The sequence below is a fragment of the Coffea eugenioides genome, chromosome 9 (genome assembly GCF_003713205.1).
Source record: "Coffea eugenioides isolate CCC68of chromosome 9, Ceug_1.0, whole genome shotgun sequence".
NCBI classification, from domain to species: Eukaryota; Viridiplantae; Streptophyta; class Magnoliopsida; order Gentianales; family Rubiaceae; genus Coffea; species Coffea eugenioides.
Genome location: NC_040043.1, coordinates 27,975,290 through 27,998,100, shown reverse-complemented (window position 1 = coordinate 27,998,100; position 22,811 = coordinate 27,975,290). Strand labels below are relative to the sequence as shown.

Genomic DNA, 22,811 nt, shown 5'->3' with positions numbered 1-22,811 from the left:
TGCACCGTATACCTAGAACGGTGAGATTTCTCCAAAATCTCCTTCTTCAGTGTTTCATCTTTAGGTACCACGATGCGATTTCAAAACCTTAAAATCTCATCGGAACCTAAGTTAAATTCAGGCAATTCCCACTTCTTCACTCTTTTCACCCACTTCTGTACCGTTGGTTCTTTCATTTGGCCCTCTTTAATCCGATTCAACAGTGTTGACTTCACCTCAACATTTCCAAAAATAACTTTCCGTGGCTCCAGACGAGAGTTCCATTCACATACATCCTCCAATAAGCTCCACTCTCCCACCATTAAGCTTGCTAATTGAGTCTTTCGACTTAGAGCATCTGCTACAACGTTGGCCTTTCCTGGATGGTAATTAATCGTACAATCATAGTCTTCTAAAAACTCCACCCATCGACATTGTCTCAGATTTAGCTCTTTCTGAGAAAATAAGTATTTAAGACTTTTATGATCCGTGTATACCTCAAATGTCACCCAGTATAAATAATGTCGCCATTTCTTCAAAGCAAACACAACCGCTGCAAGTTCTAAGTCATGGGTTGGATAGTTTTGCTCATGAGACTTTAACTTCCGAGATGCGTAGGCAATCAAATTCCTGTTTTGCATTAAAACACACCCTAACCCTTCTCTCGAAACATCGGTATAAACCGTATAACTATCCTGCCCGTTGGGCAAAGTTAGCACTGGAGTCATGATCAATTGCTTCTTAAGCTCTTGGAAACTATTCTCACACTTAACATCCCAAATGTACTTTCCTTATTTCTTTGTCAAGTTAGTTAGGGATCCCGCAATTCTCGAGAAATTCTTTATAAATCGGCGATAGTACCCCGCTAGACCCAAAAAAGCTTCATACTTCAGTAGGATTCTCTGGCCGTTTCCATTTAGCTACAACTTCCACTTTAGTCGGGTCCACAGTAAGTCCATCCTTTGAAATTATATGGTCTAAGAACGCCACTTTCTTTAACCAAAATTCACACTTATTGAACTTGGCGAACAATTGGTGCTCTCTTAAGGTTTGCAATACTATTCTTAAGTGTTGTTCATGCTCCTCCCTTGTCTTCGAATACACCATGATATCGTCAATAAACACCACCACAAACTTATCCAAATAGGGTTTAAACACTCGATGCATTAGATCCATGAATGCCGCTGGGGCATTGGTTAAGCCAAAAGGCATTACCGCAAACTCAAAATGCCCATATCGAGTGTTAAATGCCATTTTTGACACATCCTCCTTTTTAATTCTCAATTGATGATACCATTGTCGAAGATCCAACTTAGAGAACACCACAACCCCTTGTAATTGATCAAACAACTCATCGATATGGGGCAAAGGATATTTATTCTTAATGGTTACTGCATTCAATCCTCGATAATCAATGCATAACCTTAAACTCCCGTCCTTCTTTTTGACAAATAGCACTGGAGCACCCCATGGGGACTCGCTCTCATGTATGAATTCCCGTTCTAACAGGTCTTGCAATTGAAATTTTAACTCCTTAAGTTCATTGGGTGCCATTCTATAAGAGGTTTTTGAAATGGGTGTAGTTCCAGGTGCTAAGTCAACCTTAAATTCAATCTCTTTTTCGGGTGGCAATGACGCCAACTCTTCTGGGAATACGTCTGGATACTCATTGATCACTGGCATATTTTCTAACTTAATCTTTTCTCCTGGGGTGTTAACTAGAAATCCTAGATACCCCCGTGCCCCATGACTAAGCAATTTCCTAGCCCTAATTTCCGAAATAAGGGCAGATGAGGCTAGAATACCTTTCACATCTAGTTTTAGAGTTGCCTCACTCGGTATGCAAAACTCAATCACTTTCACACGACAATCTATTCGGGCATGATAATAAGTTAGCCAATCCATGCCTAGAATAATATCGTACCCCTTAATGGCTAGACTTATGAGGTCAACTACTAATTTTCGCTCACCGATCCATATATCGCAGTTTTTATACACCTCATTCGCAAGTAAAGTTTGATTACCAGTAGGTGTTCTTACTTCTAAGTCGTATGGTAGCCTTTTAGCTTTCACATCAATTCCAAGCATAAATGTGGGGCTAACAAACGAATGGGTTGCACCAGGGTCTATCAAAATTTTGGTTAAACGATGAAAAACAGGAATCGTACCTTCCACTACCTCCGTCTTTTCAGGTACCGATTGCTGGTCCAATGAGTACACTCTGACTGGCACCCTTAATCTGGTCCCTCCTACATTGGTCGGTTTCGGGTTTGATTGGCTAGCCGACTGAGCATCACTGATTAGTGGGCAATTAGCAATCTGGTGCTCCGTACTCCCACACCTTAAACACTTCCGACCTTTTCTCCAACAGTTATTCTCGGTATGGTTCGACTTCCCACAATATCCACACGATGCTCGGGAAGCGGAGGTCTGACCTCCCTGTGGACCACCTCTTCCCTGTCCTCTTCCATTTTGGGGTCCCCTCGGAGTACCTCCCCTGGATATACCCGTAAACCTTTCACCTCCAGCTCCACGATCGATTTTAGAGGGTGGTATGTTTCGATCACTCTGTGCTGACCCTTGACTTCCACCAGATGCATCTCTCCGTTTGGCATGAAAATTCCTTACTTGTGCCCTGACGATTTCTATTCTCTGAACCTTTTCCAAAACCTCCGTAAAAGTGTTGATTTGGGCCGTCGCCAAAGCCTCCTGTATCTCTACATTGAGGCCCTGCACAAACCTCCTTATCCTCCTTTGCTTCATAGCTATCAACTCGGGAGCAAATTTGGATAATTTCGTAAACTGAGTCTCATACTCAGCTACACTTAAAGTCCCCTGACGGAATTTAATAAAATCGTCCTCTCTTTTCTCCTGGACGATAGGTGGGAGGTATTTTTCGTTAAACTCCCGCACGAAATTCAACCAGGTCCATACAGTTCCCCCTCTCTCCCACTTAGCTCTAACTACATTCCACCAAATCCTGGCTGGACCCTCAAACTGAAAGACAACAAATTGCACTTGTCTATCCTCCGCATAGTTTAAAGCGGCGAATATATTGATCATGGTTTCTAACCATCTCTCCGCTCCTTCAGGGTCCGGTCCTCCCAAGAACTTAGAAGGAGAAAACTTTTGAAATTTCTCTAGAGCCCTATCTTGCCCCATTTCTGGATCCCTATGTTGATTCACAGGGGTTTGACCCTGTTGCTTTACCAATCGGGCAAGGATATTGGTCATCTATTGATCCCTATGTTGATTCACAGGGGTTTGACCCTGTTGCTTTACCAATCGGGCAAGGATATTGGTCATCTATTGAATTGTAGTTGCCACCTGATCCCCCCCTTCCGCTCGAGGTCCAGGTTGCGGCTCAGTTGTTTCACTTCTTTCCCCTCGTGGTTCTTGTACTGGTTTCTGTGCCTATCTACCCAACGCCCACGATTAGAGCCACGCCCTCGAGTAGCTCCCTGATCCTAGTTTTTTCTACCTTTCATGATTCTTGACTAACCAACTATATAAATATAAACAAAATAAGGTATGGCTCAAATAAAACGTTTCCAAATCATAAAACAAAGGTAATAAAACACATTCAAAATAAACATTTCCTTTATATACATAGCAAAACAAGTCACATAACAGGTTAGAAAGTACTATACATGCCAACCTAGCCAAGTTAAAGGTTTATACTATCTAAGGGACATAGAACAAAACAAACCCTATTTACATCCACCGTAACACGTCACATTCAAAAACAAAAGGGGACGTGTCATCCCACTATGCCCCTCACTACCTTACAAAAATCCCTCAAGCCCTAAACTAGAGGTCTAGCTAGATGCCGACCCAACCGACTCTGCAGGTGCCACCGGTTCCTCCTCGGGATGCTCCTCCGGCTCCTCCTCGGGATGCTCCTCCGGCTTCTCCTCAGGAGTCTTCTCGGGATCACCAGGAACCGCAAGCACTTGACCCTCCTTGACCAAGTCCTGAGCCACATCCTCCACTAGGGCCCCACACTCAGCCAAGATACGGTCGGTCCGGTCTCTGACGTCTCCAACTACCCGAACAAGGCGACTAATAGCCGCCTGAGCCTGCTGTCTAAAGGCATCAGTCCGTTCCTGCTCCTCCAGAACCGAAGTCTCAAGCTCTCGGATCCTGGCTCCCTGTACTCGGACGACTGCCTGCAGGCGCTCGATTTCCGTCTGACACCTACGATTAGCGCTACTCAATCGTCTCCTCTCATCATCAACTGCAAGTACTATCCGATCGGGGTAGGAGTAAGTCTTCCAACAATCGCAACGTCGGATCTTACGTGCCGGAGATCACCGACACACAGGCCTACCGGGACTCTCCTGATAGGTAAGTACACGATATATGGGCCCCTCAAGGTGTACCTGGTCGGTTGATACGGGCTGAGATGGCCTGGCACCCTCAGTGGCATTTTTACCATTCATCACCTACATTACAATGAACATTACAAAAGTAAACAAGTGAAACATATAAATCGAGGCTAAAGGTCTATTCTCAAGTGTAAAACCCTAATCTATCATAACCAAGCTATCACCAAGGAATATTAAGTATAACGCACTCAATCTACCCAGATCAATTCAAACCTAAGCTCTGATACCACCTGTGACGATCCCACCTCCTCCTAAGGCGTACTCTAGGGTTTAGCGAGTCGCCTGCCCAACTCTCGTCAGGACTCACTCACTCAAAACTCGAGAAAATAACTTACATCCATAGAATAATAAATAACACAGTAATTCAAATTTAATATATACAGTGATGTTCAAACACAGATACAAGGCTTCGACACACCAGAATACTTTAAAGTGATTACAATTCAAGTACAATCAACCCTAGTCGTGTGCTAGCGTGAGTACAATTACAAAATTCAAAACTACTAGACTACGCTAGTCTTTACAAGTCTCACGCCTCACTCGTACCTTTGTAAGGAAAACAAAATTAACGGAGTGAACTAAAACTCAGTGATGTTCCAAATAGCAAATTAACCATTAATTAACAGTAAATGTATCATATTAGTGAAATAGCGAGCATAACAAGTCAAGAAAATGAGCAATACACTTTGTATAGCCAACATTCCACATTCAGTATTTCACGTAAAAGGATACAATTGCTTTTGTAAACCAGTTCCACCATAACTTGATCATATAGTAGTTGACACTCCGTCAACTTTCAAGTAAGGTAATTAGTCCAGTAGTACACCACTTAACTCCAATCTCCGTCCACCAACCAAACCCCTTACCGGGCCCGAACTCCAAGATAAACACTGGTGGTAATACTCGAGTATACCGATTAGTCGAAGAGATAACACTCCACTCGACATCACTAACTACCCAGGATTCGTTATCTAATCGACCAGGTTCTTACCGACTCGACTCGATTAACTAGCCACAGGGTTTCTGGAATTCCAGACAAGATAAATGCGTGTATATCAATTCAATTGAAATCAATGAACAAGAACAAATCACATTAGGGCAAGTGCGATAAAGTACACTCTTGCCCTATCAATCCACTCAGATAACATGTAATCACATTGGTCAAGTATGAAACCCAAGTGTCAAGTTCAATGAGATATTTGGAAGCACTCACCAAAAGATGTAGTGCCTTTACGGGTCACGTTCGGGTCTTACTCCGTGTTTGGAGTCCAAATCTGCGATAAAACATTGTTTAAAAGCTTTTACAAGTAACTAAGGTTCGAAACTTAAATGTTTCATTTAACGAGAATCACGTAATTGAAACTTATTTAGAGAATCTTTGTAAACTCATGTTCGCTCTTAAAACAATGAAACTTTAAAGTGATTAACCCTTGAAATCTCCGTTTGAGTCGAAGTGACGAGAAAAATGTATTTCGAGTAATCGTTACTTTCATGTTTTCCAAGGGTACAAGTTTTGGTCGAATCCTGACTTATATACCTTTATGAAAGAAGACTTGAATATCTTAAACGATTCAAGTGAGGTTCGTTCTCAAACCCTTACTCAAATCGCGAGTACATCTACCTAGCCATCGGGTGCAAATTTGGGCAGCACGCCCTTTGTGTTTACCTATTTTCCAGCCATTTATGACTTCATTGTTTTTTTCAACTCAGCCCCACAATCACACAGAAGTAATGTTACTAACATAGCCCTTCAATTAGGCTCCAAAATCATCTAATTACAACACAGGTCTAATAATACAATCGGAAATCAGTTTTGAAGACAAAAAGCTAAACAGCAGATTTGACACCTTCTAGCATTTTGGTCACAACTGGAGTTACGTTTATCGGATTGGGGTACACTTTATATCGTTTCGAAGCTAAGACTTTCATGAAGTCAATTCAACCCAGTTCATAATTGATCTAGGTCGAAATTACAAATTACAGAACCAGAATGTGCTTGTCAGTACGGTTGTCAGTATTGTTGTCAGTACTGAATTCAAATGACAATAACTCAGACTACACAATTCCGTTTGAGGCGTTTTCAGATGTGTTGGAAAGCTGAAACATAGGGCTAAAAGTTTCGTGTTTTGGCCAAAGGCTGATTTGATACGGATTAAGGTGAAAAATGAAGCCAAAAGTGTGAAATCACAAAACTGTCCGCAAAATGAGGAAGTTAGAGGTATTTCAGTCATTTCACATGTTACAGTACTCCGATCGAGCTGAAAATTTACAGGCAGCTATATTACATCATTTCATATAACTTTTATGTTTTAACCTAAGCCTAATTCGGCTTCTAACATACACGAATAAAGCTGGTCAGAATAGGGCAGTTTCACTCCTTAAATCTGGAATTTAGTACATTCAAGGTCTAACCTTCACATTTGTAGCTTGAACCACTATTTCAACTTCCTATACAAGATTATAGACATCATATGCTATCTAAACAATAAGAAATACAATTGAACAACTCAACCCTAACTCAAAAACATCCACCACATCCATCCAAACCACTTAAATAACTATCATTTGGCACAAGTATGAGTGGTTATCCAAACTTAATCAAGTTTAAGAAAAAGATAAAGGAAAGGCAACCATGTACCTCTCTAAGATGCTTGCAAGAGGAATTCTTCACCTTTCTTTTCCAAACTTTAGCACCCCAAGCTTCCTAAGCTCTCAATTTAGCAATTAATCGGTTTAGAATTTCGATTTTCTCTCAACTAAGCTAGGAATCAAGAAGGAATGAAGTGATCTTTCTCTCTTATTTTTCTCCCTCAAGGCTCGGCTGGAATGACAGAAATGAAGAGCAAATGAAGTGATTTTTGGTAATAAATATGAAAGAAATTGGTTGGTCAACAACCTTGGGATGTTCGCCACTTGTCGCCTCAAGAATGCATCTTGAATTTTTTCTTTTTCCTTTTGTTTTATGGTCAAGAATTTCAGCTGTTTTTCTAGGGTAATTAGAGTTGATATTTTTGCACTAATGACAATGAGATTAAGTTAATAAAGTGGTGGTCAAGTGGTGTGTTCAATTGGTAGTGAACGGTACCCGTCGGTTCACACCGTTTTTCCTTAACTCGCACGTACTAGGATTTTTTTCTTACCATTCACTAATTTATTATTATTACTTCTAATCACACATTTAATATCATCTAAACTCACTCTTAATCACTAAATTGAGTACACACTCCTCACCGATTACTTACACTACGAAAAGACGTAAAACTCTAGTTTATCTTAACGATGAAAGTAAAAGGGAAACCCTTGGTTCTATGATTATTTGTAACTATTGGGGAAGTGAATGAGTAGTAAAGCTATTGTAAAGTAATAATTTCCAAATTAAAAGGAATTTTAAGAAAAATATAAGGGATTTTACAAGTCCTCACAGTATCTGACCAAGAAGAGTGTGGAAACTTGGAGAACAACTCTTGGTAAGTTCAAAAGCCAACTTTGCCAACCAAGAAACAACTCACCTTGAGTTTGAATCTCTTTATAAATAGCAGCCTTTGAAAACCATTTTCAAAATTTTGGAAGGCTAAAGAAACTACACTAAAAATGTAGTTTTCACTAGAATTTTCTTAGTTCATTAGTTAGGGTAGTATAGAGTAGTTAGTGTCATTTTTTTTTTCTTGTATTTGTAGTTAGATTTGAAGAGCAAAGATGGAGAGTTGAAACCTATGTGACAAAGGTGACTTCTCCCCTATCGCTTTCTCTTTTGTATTTAAGTTCATGTTTAACTATAATACAAGTTTGAATCTTGTTCTTTATGTTTAGTTAAAGTTTATGCCCAGAGTATGGATGAACTTTCTATATCTTGTTAGTTGTCGCGCCCCACTTTTTTGGTAAAAAAATAAAATACTTGGTTTTGTGAATTTATTGATTTTGAAAAAATGAATTTTTTGATGAAAAAATATGAAATGGGTCTAAATGGGACTTTTGAAAATGCGACGATTTGACCCAAGAAAAATAGTTCAAAAAGGGTTTTTATATGAAAAATGGAGTCGCCACTTGGTATAGAGTTAGGGTGTACCAAGTCACCCAAAAATGAATTTTTAAAGTAAACAGTAAGAAAACCCTTTTTAAACGACTCCTAGTCCACGTAAAACAAAGAAAAAGGTTCGGGAGTCACATTTGACGAAGGGGAAGGCAAGGATAAAAATCCAAGGCACCCCTTCGACCTAGCCAAAGCTAGTTGCGTGATTTAACCCTTATTTTCCTAATTTTTCTACCCAAAGTATGTATTCGCAATTTGGACAAAGACTAATGGATGAGAAATGCAATCTTAAGTCTAGAAATGTCTCTGATGAGGCTTTTGATCCCATTCACATGAATTGTGAAGGTCAATAAGGAAAGACCTCATAGAAAATCATGAACGATGCAAATGAGGACTCAAATGAGAGTGTAAGTGTGCAAAGTGTAGAAAAAAGGTGCATGTGTGCAATTTGAAAGTATTTGTGTGCAAATGAATAAAAATATAAATGCTCGTGTGCAAGTGAATGAAAATAGTAAATATATAAGTAAAATAGGTGCAATGTGTGAAGTGAAAGGTAAATAAAGTGAATGAGTGTGTAAATATGACATGTGGATTTAAAATATATAATTAGTGAGGAAAAAAGTGAAAAAATGATATGAAAATGCATGAACTTAGAGGAATGCATCAGGTCGGGTACGGGAATGACCTCTAGTTTTTGTGATTTTAATTTTCCCTTTGATTAGAAGGAAAAACTAGCGTGCTAAGGCTATTTTGAAGCCACACTCGCTCGTTTTCCTTACCCAAGGGGGTTTCTCAGGCAAATGGACCCTATAACTTAGCATGAAATGCAAAGGCCTAAAATGAAAGGGAAAAGGTTAGAGGGACATGCCAAATGCCATAAAAACTAAAAAAATGCATGAAATGTAGTGGAGCATGCGAACATGTACTAACGAGGGGAAAACCCTAAGGGTCTAGCGTTGGACTAGCCCATTCTACGAATTCCGACTAGCATTGGACTAGCGGAAACGTACATTCATCCATCACATCCATTTATAAATATGGAAAACAAGTAGACATGCAAAATCACTTATAACACGTAGCACATAACACTTAGCATGCTCGACTAGATGCAATAGCTTAATAAAGCAAATTAAACACATAGCAACTAAGCATGCAAGACAAATAAGACGATTAAAGCCCTAACTATTACATTTGCTAGCTAAAACAAAGGGGAAAGGGAAAATGGACCAAATTACTTGCTATGCCCTATCTATTACAAGCCGAAAGGTGTACATATACCCCATAAATGAAAATAAAAGAAAGATTTAAAAATGAAATAAAAGTAAATAAATGAAAGGCACTAATAAACATTTAAGAAAACCAAGTAGGCATGCAATTTTCATTTAACAAGTTGGATCACATAGGGAGATACACAAAAAAGATAAAAGAAAGTATACCGTCCCCTTTTGTGGTGCTAATAAGTTGGAAAAGGTTCTAAATTGGAGCTACAACCACTAAACAAAGGATTAATGCACCAATTTAATAGTAAATCAAACAACACAAATTCTTCAAAAACAAAAATTAAAGAACCACTAATAACTGTGAAATTGAACCATTAGATCTCTTTAGATAATCAAACAAGTCCATATTCATCAAATGAAATTCCAAGTTAAAAGGGAAAGGAAACTCGAAGGACCCAATTGATTAATCTTTTCAATTGCTTAGGCCATGGTAGAATAAGAAGGGACTTGAGGGGTTAAAGAGCTATTATAAGAACTCTTTTCATGCAAAAACATGCAACCTACGAAGGAAACTTGTTTCTTTGGTATATAAAAATCCTCCAAACACACACTAAACCCCTCGGAATACAGATTTTCCATCAACAAGGGTGTCAAAAAAAATGAAGAATCTTAACACCTCCTTAGGACCTTTTGAGAAGAAAATAGATGTAATAACATCAATAAAAGTAGACTGCAATAGATCCCTATTAAAATCAAGTTTGACCAAGATTAAGCAACAAACAACCTTGGCTTGAGCAACCATGATCCAAGCAAGCAAACAACCCAGAAAAACATCATATTCAGGTATGAAAAAAACATGCAAGCAACAATAAAAGGTTTCAACTTCAGCCATGCTCCGGCCAAACAACTTTGCAGCAATTTTCTTATAAACTCAGATTCTTATCACAACCTTGATTAGATGTAATTAAACTCAACGTCACAACTTTAGATCAAGCCCACAACTAAACCCACCATCATAATCCAAACAAACAAAAAAACCCAAGAAGATATCATGCAAATGCCATGAAGAGAATTTCTGCTATAACCATTTCGCAGCTTCAGGAAAAATCTTTCCTTCCACAACCATTCTCATGCAATTTCCAAAAAAAAAAACTCCATCGGCAAACTGGAAAAATTGTTTAGCAGTCCAGAAATTTTCTAATAAGTTTTCCAGTCATGCAACCGAAATTCCTAGCCATAAAGTTCACATGCAATACTAAGTAAGGAGCTTATCTATCAGGTTGATTCAAGATTAAGCTCAAATCATCACACCCAGCAAATTAAAACCAAAATTTTCAGCTCAAGCTCTCGGCAGAAAACATAACTAGCGCACAGAAATTTTCTTCTTTTCTTAATTATAAATCTGGCCGCCTGAACTCACATGCAAAGCTATAACTAGCTTAATCCACTCGGTTTTTGTTAGCTAATCATTGATTCATGCTCAGATGATGTCAGGGAAACAAGAATTAAAATTGCAACTCCTAATCTACTCTCGGCAGAACCAGATGCTACCAAGATAGATTTCAACATCCGAACATACAAATCCCACATGCAAGTACTTAAACACCATCATCAACCTCTAGAAAGCTAATCTAAAATAGAATCTACCTCAATTGGAAGCTCAGCTCACGCGCAAAAACTCGGAAATTCTTCTTCCTCTCGGTTCTCACGCACGGCTGAAATTCTGATTTGCGTGGGCTGTGGCAGAGGATGGAACTGGTGGTTGTTGCAGCCGTGAAGTTGGGTGCAAATGGAGTTGATGGTTCCCTGATCTCTTTCTAGTTTACAGACGAAAGGAAATGGATGAAAAGCTCACACGGACAGCAGCTGCAATTTTTCCTCTCGGCAGCTTACGCACGCGAGGATGGTTAGTCTGAATTCAGTGGTTGCAGCTGTAACGGTTATGACTGAATTGATCACGGCTAGTTGAGGGTGAAAAATGGAATGGCAGCTCCCTCTCCCTCGCTGGTTTCCTCACTTTGATGATTCCAAGGTAGAGAGTGTTGTTGTAGCTCACCGAAAACTCACTCAGACGACAGAAAGCTGATGTTTCTCTCCTCTCGGCTCACTCGCGGTTGGATGTGTTGGTCCTGGTTGCGGATGGTTGAAGCTGTGGTGTTTCGATTGGAACTGGTGAAGATGGTGATGATCAGTAGCTCACTCGACTGCCTCTTGCTCTCTCTCTCGCTTGACTTCCTCGGACAGAACCAGAAATACAGCTCGCGGCTCGCTCTCTCTTCACCTTTCTCCTGCTCAATCCGAGGAGTTCTCCCTCTCTTGCTCTCGTCGATGATCACGAGGTAGAGAATGGAGATGGAGTCTTTTTGGTTGAGGCTCCGGTCGTGGAGTGATTCGCGGTAGTGGAGGTTAAGTGTGTGTGTATGTCCTCCTGAGCTTCCGAAGTGTTCTGGTCAAGGCTGGAAAGTGCTGGAATGTGAAGTGGAAATGGATTCGGCAGAAAAATGGAATTGTCATTTTTTTTGATTTTTTTGATTTTTTGATTTTTCTTTTTCCTTTTCCTTTTTGAAATTAATATAAAACTGATAATAAAAATAGATAACAAACAACAAAAACAACAAAAAAAAGTAATTTAATTAACATTGGGTAGAAACTAAATAAACTAGAATCAACAAAAACACAATTTTCCATTTTTCATCAATTTTCATCATTTTCTTTTTTTTCTTTTTCTCAACTTAATAATTTAACAAAGATAAAAGTAAAACTAACTAAAAACAACAATTTTAATTACAAACACATCAAAATAAACAAACTAAAAATAACAAAAATTACCATTTTCGATCTTTTCTTTCATTTTTCATCATTTTGTTTTTCACAAGTTTTACGTTAAAACTTAAAACTAAAACTAAAACTAAAACGTGAACAAAATTAATATGACAAATAATTAGCAAATAAAAGACAAATAAAAAGGTAACAACTAAAATGCAGACAATCTAAAACAAAATCATGAATTAAATGTAATATACAAATTATTTAAAAATTTGGTGTCTACAGTTTGCCCCTCTTTGTTTAAGTTTTGAAAAAACTTGAGACAAAGAAGTAGACACCAAATACCTACCTGCTTTATTTGGTGGCGAACATCACGAACGGTGGACGTTTTAGAAATGGGGATCGACCCCTTTTTGACAGAACTTAACATGGAATTGACTTGGACAGGAAATCTAAAGCGGGACTGACCCGAACAAAATTTAAAGACGGGACTGGCCCGAACAAAGAATTTAAAATGGGACTGACCCGAATAGGAATTTAAACGGGACTGACCCGAACAGAAATTTAAAATTGGGATAGACCCACGGGATAGACCGGGACAGAAATTTAAAATTGGGACAGACCCACGTTCCAGTAGCGATGTAAGTGAAATGCTCGCTGGCGGGACTCACCTCATGCTCCAGTGGCTGTAAAAATGAAATGCACGCTAGTGGGACTAACCCATGTTTAGCGGCAACGGAATATGAAATGCACGTTAGTGGGACTGACCCATGTTTAACGGCAATGAGAATGAAACGCGCGCTAGTGGGACTGACCCATGTTTAGCGGCGAAGAAAACAAAATGCACACTAGTGGGACTAACCCATGTTTAGTGGCAATGGAACATAAAATGCACGTTAGTGGGACTGACCCATGTTTAACGGCAATGAGAATGAAACGCGCGCTAGTGGGACTGACCCATGTTTAGCGGCAAAGAAAACAAAATGCACACTAGTGGGACTAACCCATGTTTAGTGGCAATGGAACATAAAATGCACGTTAGTGGGACTGACCCATGTTTAACGGCAATGAGAATGAAACGCGCGCTAGTGGGACTGACCCATGTTTAGCGGCGAAGAAAACAAAATGCACACTAGTGGGACTAACCCATGTTTAGTGGCAAAGTACGAATGAAAACGACTGGGATACTCCGTATACTCACCTAAAAACTAACCAATTTTTGCCCCAGTAGGAATTTTTTGCCTTTGAACCAATAGTTGATTTTGTTTTGCCATGTTGTTGCTGCTCAAACTGTGCTTGCGACGTATTTGATACACCTTCTTTTGGAGTACACCTTTTGATACCGACTTCACGTGCGAGGACCGACTTCAGTGCGAGGTGTAATTGCTTTTATCCATGCATGGAACTTTTCTGCAAAAGAGAAAATACAAAGAAATTGTCCTCATCATTTGATCCGTTCGCCTTTGAGGATCGTGTAAACATGAGTTTTTCTCCTTTTCCTTCCATTTTCGCCAATTTTGGCTGCGGCATCTGATTGAGTTAGATTTCTCATTCCAAAACTTTTCCGAATTCTCAAACTGACCAGGCATGTGTTTTGCCATACTGTGAAGGCTGCGTGGCTGGCTTTGCTGAATCTCAACCGTTTCCAAAGGACGACTGAATCCAAGCATTCCTTTGAAATAAACTCCGGGGATTGTTATTTACCAAAATTCAAGAAGTTAAAATAAAATGAGGTATGCAATAAAAATTCACATGCTATGAAGGGATGAATATGCACGAGAATGCAAAACATAACCATCTGTGCCTACATAATGCCATAAATGCAGGCGCTTTGGAAGAAATGAGTTTCCTAAAAATGTACTTACGAAAGAATATTTAATTTACAAAATGACACAATTTTCGGCCCACAGACGTCACGTTTAATCCCCTGGATATCTTTGTTCTGGAATTCAACACTGGCAGAAGTATTCCAAATGAAGGGAGATCCAAACGAACCAAGTCACCAGCTATTCCTCTTCGTGCTTACAAAACTCACCTTGGCGCCCTTTTGGGTTTTCACCAAGGTTGCCCCCACCCCTTTTCTTTTGTTTTTGTTTTTGTTTTTGTTTTTCTCTCTTTTTTTTTTCTTTTCTTTTTTTTCGAGGTGCCCTTTCGGGTTTTCACCTAAGGAACAATGGAAAAAACTCAACCATAATCGACTCAGGAGTATGAACTGAAGATTGCTGACATCAGTAAAATGCGCTTCCCTGGTAAGATTAGGCGAAGGCATTATGGACATCACTTGCCAGCTGATTAGCAAATTTCCCAATAGAAATGCAGCAAGTGACGAAAGCCAGGACTTTGGGCTTTTGAAATGAAGTCAGGTGGGGTGTTTGAAAAAAGTTGAGGCTTGAAAGCAAATTTTGATGAGAGGGGTGTGAAATAGCCTGAGATTGCATCATTTTGAAATTATTTCCAATTTTGAACGAAACTGAGGAAAATTTTGCCCCAGTTTGATTGGATTTTTTTCGTTGCATTTTCTTCATTGCATTCTTCTTACTTTTGCATTTTTCTAAAAACTAAATTTGCCCCTGTGTGGGGTTCTTTTTCCTTTTCATCTCTTTTCCAAAGATAAATTTGCCCCAGTGTGGGGTTTTTCTTTCCTTTCTGATCATTTTCAAAATGAATTTGCCCCAGTGTGGGGTTTGCAGTTCTCAGGGGTTGCCAAACGAAAATTATTGTTCTGATAGCTCAAAGGGGATGACTAGGGATGAAATGTTTTGATTGGAAAGGAAGATGGCCTGACTTGTGCCTCGACCCTTGCGCGATTTCCAAAAAGAAATTTGCATAATCAAATAAAGAACATCTTACACATGTCCGAGTTGATAGGTTGAGGGAATGTCTGTCCATCCATTTCTCCTTTGAACACCCAATAAGCCTTGTCAATTTGAAGCAAATTTGCCTTCGACTTCGTCTTTCATCGCTTTAGCACTTTGTTTCCTTTTCAGAAGATCGGTGGCGGACATAGGTCATGCTTATGACATTCAGCTGTTTTTCATCAATCATTGGTAACCCTACTCTGACCAATCAGCTTCGAGCTTGGCAGGGGAGGAATTTTTATCAATGAAGGGATCTTGGCCTTTTCCATGAAGGTTTTTCCAAGGGATGGATTTTCAATGGAGGGATTTCAATGAAGCAAGTTTTATAAGGGATTTCTGTATGAAGGGATTTTCAATGAAGGTTTTTCAAGGAAGGGAGTTTTAATGCAGGGATTTTTAAATGAAGGGATTTTCAATGTGCGGCTTCATCGAATTCCAGAACAGTGATATTCAGAGGGTCAAATAATTTCAACTTTGGCCATCTTAAAAGAATTTAAAAGAATCAAGACGATAATCAAATCAAGCAAATTATGCATTTCATGCAACTCCAAATCAAAGTGGAAACAAGATAACTCAATTGCAAAAGATGCTTTCATTAAACTATTCACATATGCAAAAAACAGCTTTTGTGAAATTTAGTAAATAACAACCCCTAGATTTACCAAAATTTCCCTCGAGAGGGAAAATACTCGGCCAACCATAATTACAACGTGCCTTCAAGATTCTCAGATTTCGTCACTGGAGGTGGATGCCTCTAAAGTGTCTTCATGTTTGGGAAAGGGGTTTGTGCTTACACTTGGTCCTTGTCCACCCTTTCCTCTTAGCACTATTTCTCCAGCCTCGATCATGTCTTGGATCTGGTGCCTAAGTACTTTGCAATTGGCGGTTGAATGGCCAGGTGCTTCTGAATGATAAGCGCAAGTGTACTGTGGATTGTATCCGCCAGGGATGCCATGAGGGTAAGGCGGAGGGGGAATGACGTCGATTTTACCAGCGGCTTTTAATTGTTCATACAATTGGTCCAGAGGCCTGCCAAGATTAGTAAAAATGCGATGGCGATTTTGCCTTTGAGGTTCAGTGGGTTGAGGGTAGTTGTAGGTGAGTCCATTTGGTGGAGGAAGTTGTTGATTGTAAGGGGGTCGGGGTCGTATTTGTTGAAAATTAGGTTGAGTTATTTGAAAAGGGACTACAGGTGGATTAGGATAGCTTGGGCGAGGTCGAGGGTGGTGGATATTGGCGTGATAAACAGGATGAGAGTTTGGATAATGAGGGTAAGGGTTGGAGTAGGTAGGGTATCGTCGAAATCTGGGTTTTGGGGTAGGGTTTTGATCCCAAACAAAAGCAGTTTCTCCCTCTTGCTTTTTGAATTGTTGCTTCTTCCCATTACTACTTTGGCTTTGCAAAACTTCCACTTGAGTTTTCAGGGCAGACACATTAACAATCTTTCCAGCCTTCACGAAGTCATCATATTCTTCCAGTTTATTGACAATAGCAGCAAATGAGCATCCAGTCATGCGGAAAATTTCTTCAAAGTGCGGCGGATCATGTGCCTTAATGAAAGTGCGAATGATTTCGTCTTCAGTCATCGGTGGCTCGACTTTTGCAGCTATCTTCCTCCACCTCTTGGCATAAGTCTTGTGATCCTCGGAGGGTTTTCTTTTCGTTCCTTCCAATGTGGTTCGCGTCGGAGCCAACTCGCAATTATACTCGTACTGCCTTACAAAAGCGTTGGACAAATCAAACCAGGTCTTCGCTTCTTCGGGTTTCAGCTTGGAATACCAGTCGAGTGCATCCCCCTCCAGACTTTCTGGGAATAGCCTCAAAGGCAGATTTTCATCATCTGTTGGCCTACCCAACTTGTTGGCGAACAATCTGAGGTGTGTCTTGGGATTGCCCGTGCCATCGTATTTATTAAACTTCGGAGTTTTGAACCCCTCAGGTAACTGCACATTCGGGAAAAGGCAAAGCTCGTCGTAATCCAGAACTCCTTGCTTGTTTAACCCTTGACTTTTCTTCATAAATTCATCAAAGCGGTCAAGGCGCTTAAGCAGCTTCACATCAACGGGAGCAGAAGATTCCCCCATTTCTGCCTTGGTTTGAATAATATGGTCTGGTAGGAATGGCTCAGCGGCAGTGTGATAAAAAGTATGAGGCTCGGGGGGTATGTTTGAAGTGGTTTGGGGTTGTGGGCCTTGCATGTGAGTAGGAAAAAATGAAGGATTAGGAGGGTAAGTGTATGGCAGATTTATGGTGGGATAGGTGAAAGTTCCTTCGGGTGGAATGATGAAGGGTGGAGTAAAAGTAGTTTGGGTCGTGGCTATGCCAAACGATTCTGGCTCCGGCTGACTGTCGGGTTCAGGCTCAGGTTGAACTCCACTACTGATAAGCTCATCGATTAATTTCTTTTGGACGGCCATTTCAGTTGCCATTTCACCAAACTTTGTAAGCATCTCGGTCAGTTGGACCCCCAAACTTGCAGTCTTAGGTTGAGCTGTAGTAGCAGACCTATCCGACTGTTCCGGTTGTGAACTCATGTTTACACGATTCCTCTGGGCTTGACTGCGGGATCGCGTTATGATGGGGCTTCGACGAGAAGCTATGTTTAAAATTACCTGAAAATTTTGAAAGATTGCCTTTAGATTTAGCCGTCGCTTAATTATTCCAAAGAAAATAAAGAAAAGGAAAAGAAAAAGGCAAGAGTTAGTAGATATCCAGAAAACTCGGATGCATGTCCTATGGGGGAACCCTTTTATGCCAAGGGTAGGCCTAGCATGAAAATGCAATCCTCCAGAGCAGGCACTATACAATACCTGATGGATCCAATCAGCTTATGGAGTGAAAATAATTTTGAAAAATTTGGCCCATTGGAATAAGAAGAGACGTTTGTCAAAATGAGGACCTCGTCCGAAGGGATTGATTACCTTTGATTTGCAAAACGCATGGGTTTGACCTTGACGAACTTCCTATTCAAAGAGATTGGAATTCGTTGATAAAATTTCTCAGTGAATTACGGGTCAAAACCCCAATTGATCAAGTGAAAGGACGGTTTTCTTCAAAATTGACTAGATTTCCCAATTTGGAATTTGACAATGAAACCCCAATAGATTGGATGAAGTTGACATTTATTTAAAATCGACCAAATTACCCTAAAAAGGGAAACAGGTCAAATGAATTGAATGAAATTTATCCAAAATTAATCAGATCTCCCTAAAAAGGGTAAATTGATCAAACAGATTGAACGAAACTTGATTTATTCAAAATCGGCTCGGTTGCCCTAAAAATGGGTAAATTGGGCAAAAGACCCTAAAAAGGGTAATTTGGTCAATTGAATTGACAATTTATTCAAAAGCGACCGAATGACCCTAAAAAGGGTAAATTGGTCAAAAGATTTGATGATTTATTCAAAATCGACCGAATGACCCTAAAAAGGGTAAATTGGTCAAATGAATTGATGATTTATTCAAAAATCGACCGGATGACCCTAAAAAGGGTAAATTGGTCAAAGGAATGGTTTATTTAAAATCGATCATGAATTGACAAAATGGATTGATCGAATCGGCCGGCCATTGGTGGTTTCAGAAAATCAGTCTATGAGCCTTCTAAAAATCAAATTTTGGCCTCAATTTATTTATCATCTCAATAGGAGGAATCATTTGTGAATTTCTTCAAATTAATGTCCTTCACGCAAGGGATTTTTACCAATTTTTGATAAAATGGCCAAAAAGTAATTATCAGATGCTCATATTCCAAAGATCACTCTATAAAAATGATCAGATCCTACCTTACCTTGTGCACTACCCCTTTGGATGGTACAAAATGTAAACGTGCAAGTCTCACTGGATTAAGTATCCGAGACACAAGGTGGCTTATTCCTAAACACGGGATTCCCTATGTGGCATTCCCTTTCTATGGTTTATGCATGATGCCATTTATTAAAGCAGTAAAATATGCAATTCGAAATGAAACGTGACCTAAGGAACCCTTTATTTGCCGGGGTAAGCCTAAAATGGTATGACATTATTAATTTATGAACAAGATATGCCACAATTTTTAAACGTGCAATAGCCTATCTACAAGGGCAGGTCCTAAAAGAAGGTCATGCCAGACCTCTTATGTCCTAACGTTTGTGAATGCAAAAGACAAGAGACAAGAAAACGTGAGTTTAACACATAATCACATAACACATTGGACAATTAGATAATATAAAAGGCAATAAAGATAAATAAGGAAAGAGGGTTGGGACCCCTCCCCTCGTGAATAGTGTCCCTAGTTTAGGATAAGGCCGACTCTACCCTAGGCAATCTAATATGGATGCATGAGGTTGGGGTTCGCTAATGCATCTAGACTCGATAAGCTCAGGTCCCCGAGCCTTCAGACTTAGAAACCAAGGGTCATCAATCCCAAGATTCTTTGTCGGTGTCTCGAGCGATTCCCCAAACACCGCTACGCACACATCGTGTCACGGCTACGTGTTTGAGTGAATCTCTCAAAACCTCAATCTTCGACCAAAAGCTAAAGGCTATCAACCAATAGCTTTAAGCGGAAGATTGAGTGACCCATTGGAACATGCTACACACACATCGTGTCGTGATCACATGTCCAAGTGAGTCACCTAATCCTAATAGGGTGGAGTGGCGTGACAAGCCACTAAAGAAAAATAAAAGGGATAAAAGAAGTAAAGCGTATGCTCGTATGCTAGTGCTTGTTTGGAGGGGAAGGGTCAAGAACCAACGCGAGGCTCTAGGGTGACCCATACCTCCCAAAATGCAATGCAAGCGCGAGATAACAAGTAAACATTCATTCAAACATACATTCGTGAGTCGAGGGATTGGTTTGACTACGTACATAAGACAAAAGGTCCTAAAAATGAAAAATGCAATCCTAATATCCAAATGCAATGCATAAAAAGGGTAGAAAAAGGAAACGAATGGCTAAGTCAAATGCTTGGACCCACTTAGGAAGTCCCCAGTGGAGTCGCCAACTGTCGCGCCCCACTTTTTTGGAAAAAATAAAATAATTGTTTTTTTTTTGTTGAATTTTATTGATTTGGGAAAAATGATTTTTGTTGATAAAAACAAAAATGGGTCTAAATGGGACTTTTGAAAATGCGACGATTTGACCCAAGAAAAATAGTTTAAAAAGGGTTTTTATATGAAAAATGGAGTCGCCACTTGGTATAGAGTTAGGGTGTACCAAGTCACCCAAAAAATTGAATTGTTTAAAGTAAAATAGGAAAAAGTAAGAAACCCTTTTTAAACGACTCCTAGTCCACGTAAAACAAAGAAAAAGGTTCGGGGGTCACATTTGACGAAGGGGAAGGCAAGGATAAAAATCCAAGGCACCCCTTCGACCTAGCCAAGGCTAGTTGCGTGATTTAACCCTTATTTTCCTATATTTTCTACCCAAAGTATGTATTGCAAATTGGATTTGACTAATGAATGAGAAATGCAATCCTAAATCTAAGAAATGTCTCTGATGAGGCTTTTGATCCCATTCACATGAATTGTGAAGGTCAATAAGGAAAGACCTCATAGAAAATCACGAACGATGCAAATGAGGACTCAAATGAGAGTGTAAGTGTGCAAAGTGTGGAAAAAAGGTGCATGTGTGCAATTTGAAAGTGTTTGTGTGCAAATGAATAAAAATATGAATGCTCGTGTGCAAGTGAATGAAAATAGTAAATATATAAGTAAAATAGGTGCAATGTGTGAGGTGAAAAGTAAAGAAAGTGAATAAGTGTGTGAATATGACATGTGGATTTAAAATATATAATTAGTGAGGAAAATAGTGAGAAAATGATATGAAAATGCATGAACTTAGAGGAATGCATCAGGTCGGGTACGGGAATGACCTCTAGTTTTTGTGATTTTAATTTTCCCTTTGATTAGAAGGAAAAACTAGCGTGCTAAGGCTATTTTGAAGCCACACTCGCTCGTTTCCCTTACCCAAGGGGGTTTCTCAGGCAAATGGACCCTATAACTAGCATGAAATGCAAAGGCCTAAAATGAAAGGGAAAAGGTTAGAGGAACATGCCAAATGCCATAAAAACTAAAAAAATGCATGAAATGTAGTGAACATGCAAACATGTACTAACGAGGGGAAATCCCTAAGGGTCTAGCGTTGGACTAGCCCATTCTACGAATTCCGACTAGCATTGGACTAGCGGAAACGTACATTCATCCATCATATTCATTTATAAATATAGAAAGCAAGTAGACATGCAAAATCACTTATAACACGTAGCACATAACACTTAGCATGCTCGACTAGATGCAATAGCTTAATAAAGCAAATTAACACATAGTAACTAAGCATGCAAGACAAATAAGACGATTAAAGCCCTAACTATTACATTTGCTAGCTAAAACAAAGAGGGAAGGGAAAATGGACCAAATTACTTGCTATGCCCTATCTATTACAGGCCAAGAGGTGTACACCCCATAAATGAAAATAGAAGAAAGATTTAAAAATGAAATAAAAGTAAATAAATGAAAGGCATTAATAAACATTTAAGAAAACCAAGTAGGCATGCAATTTTCATTTAGCAAGTTGGACCACATAGGGAGATACACAAAAAAGATAAAAGAAAGTATACCGTCCCCTTTTGTGGTGCTAATAAGTTGGAAAAGGTTCTAAATTGGAGCTACAACCATTAAACAAAGGATTAATGTACCAATTTAATAGTAAATCAAACAACACAAATTCTTCAAAAACAAAAATTAAAGGACCACTAATAACTATGAAATTGAACCATTAGATCCCTATTAAAATCAAGTTTGACCAATTCGCTACTGTGAGTCAAGTATCTTTCTCCACTACACTCAAAGGAAGCAGGTAATAACAGCAAAAGCAAGAGACAAAGTGCAACAAACATCCTTTCGGCAATTCTGCAACCTATTGCTGCAAAGATCACAGGGACCCAATTGATTAGTTTTCTCAAATTTGTGGGTCATAATTGCATAAGGTGACACTTGAGGGGGCCAAAGTACAAATTTTGAAAAACTTTTTCATGCAAAACATGCAAGAACGTGAAACAGGTTCTTCAATGAAGAAGTGTTTCTGCAATCAAGAAATATTACCGCAGGTTACACTTTTTGCAAGCAAACTCCAACTTCAGCACAAGTTTGATCAAAACATTTCAACCAAGACGTCCAAAATCCTTATCCCAGCAACATGCAACATGATTTCAACATCCAAGCAAAGCAAAAACATAGCAGGGAAATTGTTCAAAATGTTAGAAGATGGCTTGGCAGAATTCTAGTTCATTCCTTTTTAGCAATTGTCTGGTCATGGTTCAAATGTTCCAAAACCCAAACATGTAAACCCAAACCAATCTTCCAAATCTTCTTTTTGCAAACAAGGTTAACTAACAAACTGAATGGCCGACACTTTAGTGAGCCAATGCAGGTAAGGAAACAGCAAATAGAATGCGGCAACTTTTTTGGTTCTGCTGCAAATTTTCATGTGCAAAGTTCTGCATTTCAGCAAAGCAAATGCGTACAACAGCCTTGAAATTACTCCAATCCAACATGGCTAAACACCTATGAACAATGCAACTGATTTAATTAAG

The 22,811-nt window shown here is 39.4% G+C and overlaps 1 protein-coding gene across 1 annotated transcript in view; it reads right to left on the bottom strand.

The window, feature by feature from the left end:
- Nucleotides 1-2,742, bottom strand: part of LOC113782395 — a 37,053-nt gene extending 34,311 nt beyond the window's left edge. Inside the window, exon 1 of the mRNA XM_027328288.1 lies at nt 1,438-2,742. Coding sequence (XP_027184089.1) covers nt 1,438-2,742 — 1,305 coding nt within the window. The remainder of the gene's footprint in view (nt 1-1,437) is intronic.
- Nucleotides 2,743-22,811: the final 20,069 nt, after the last annotated feature.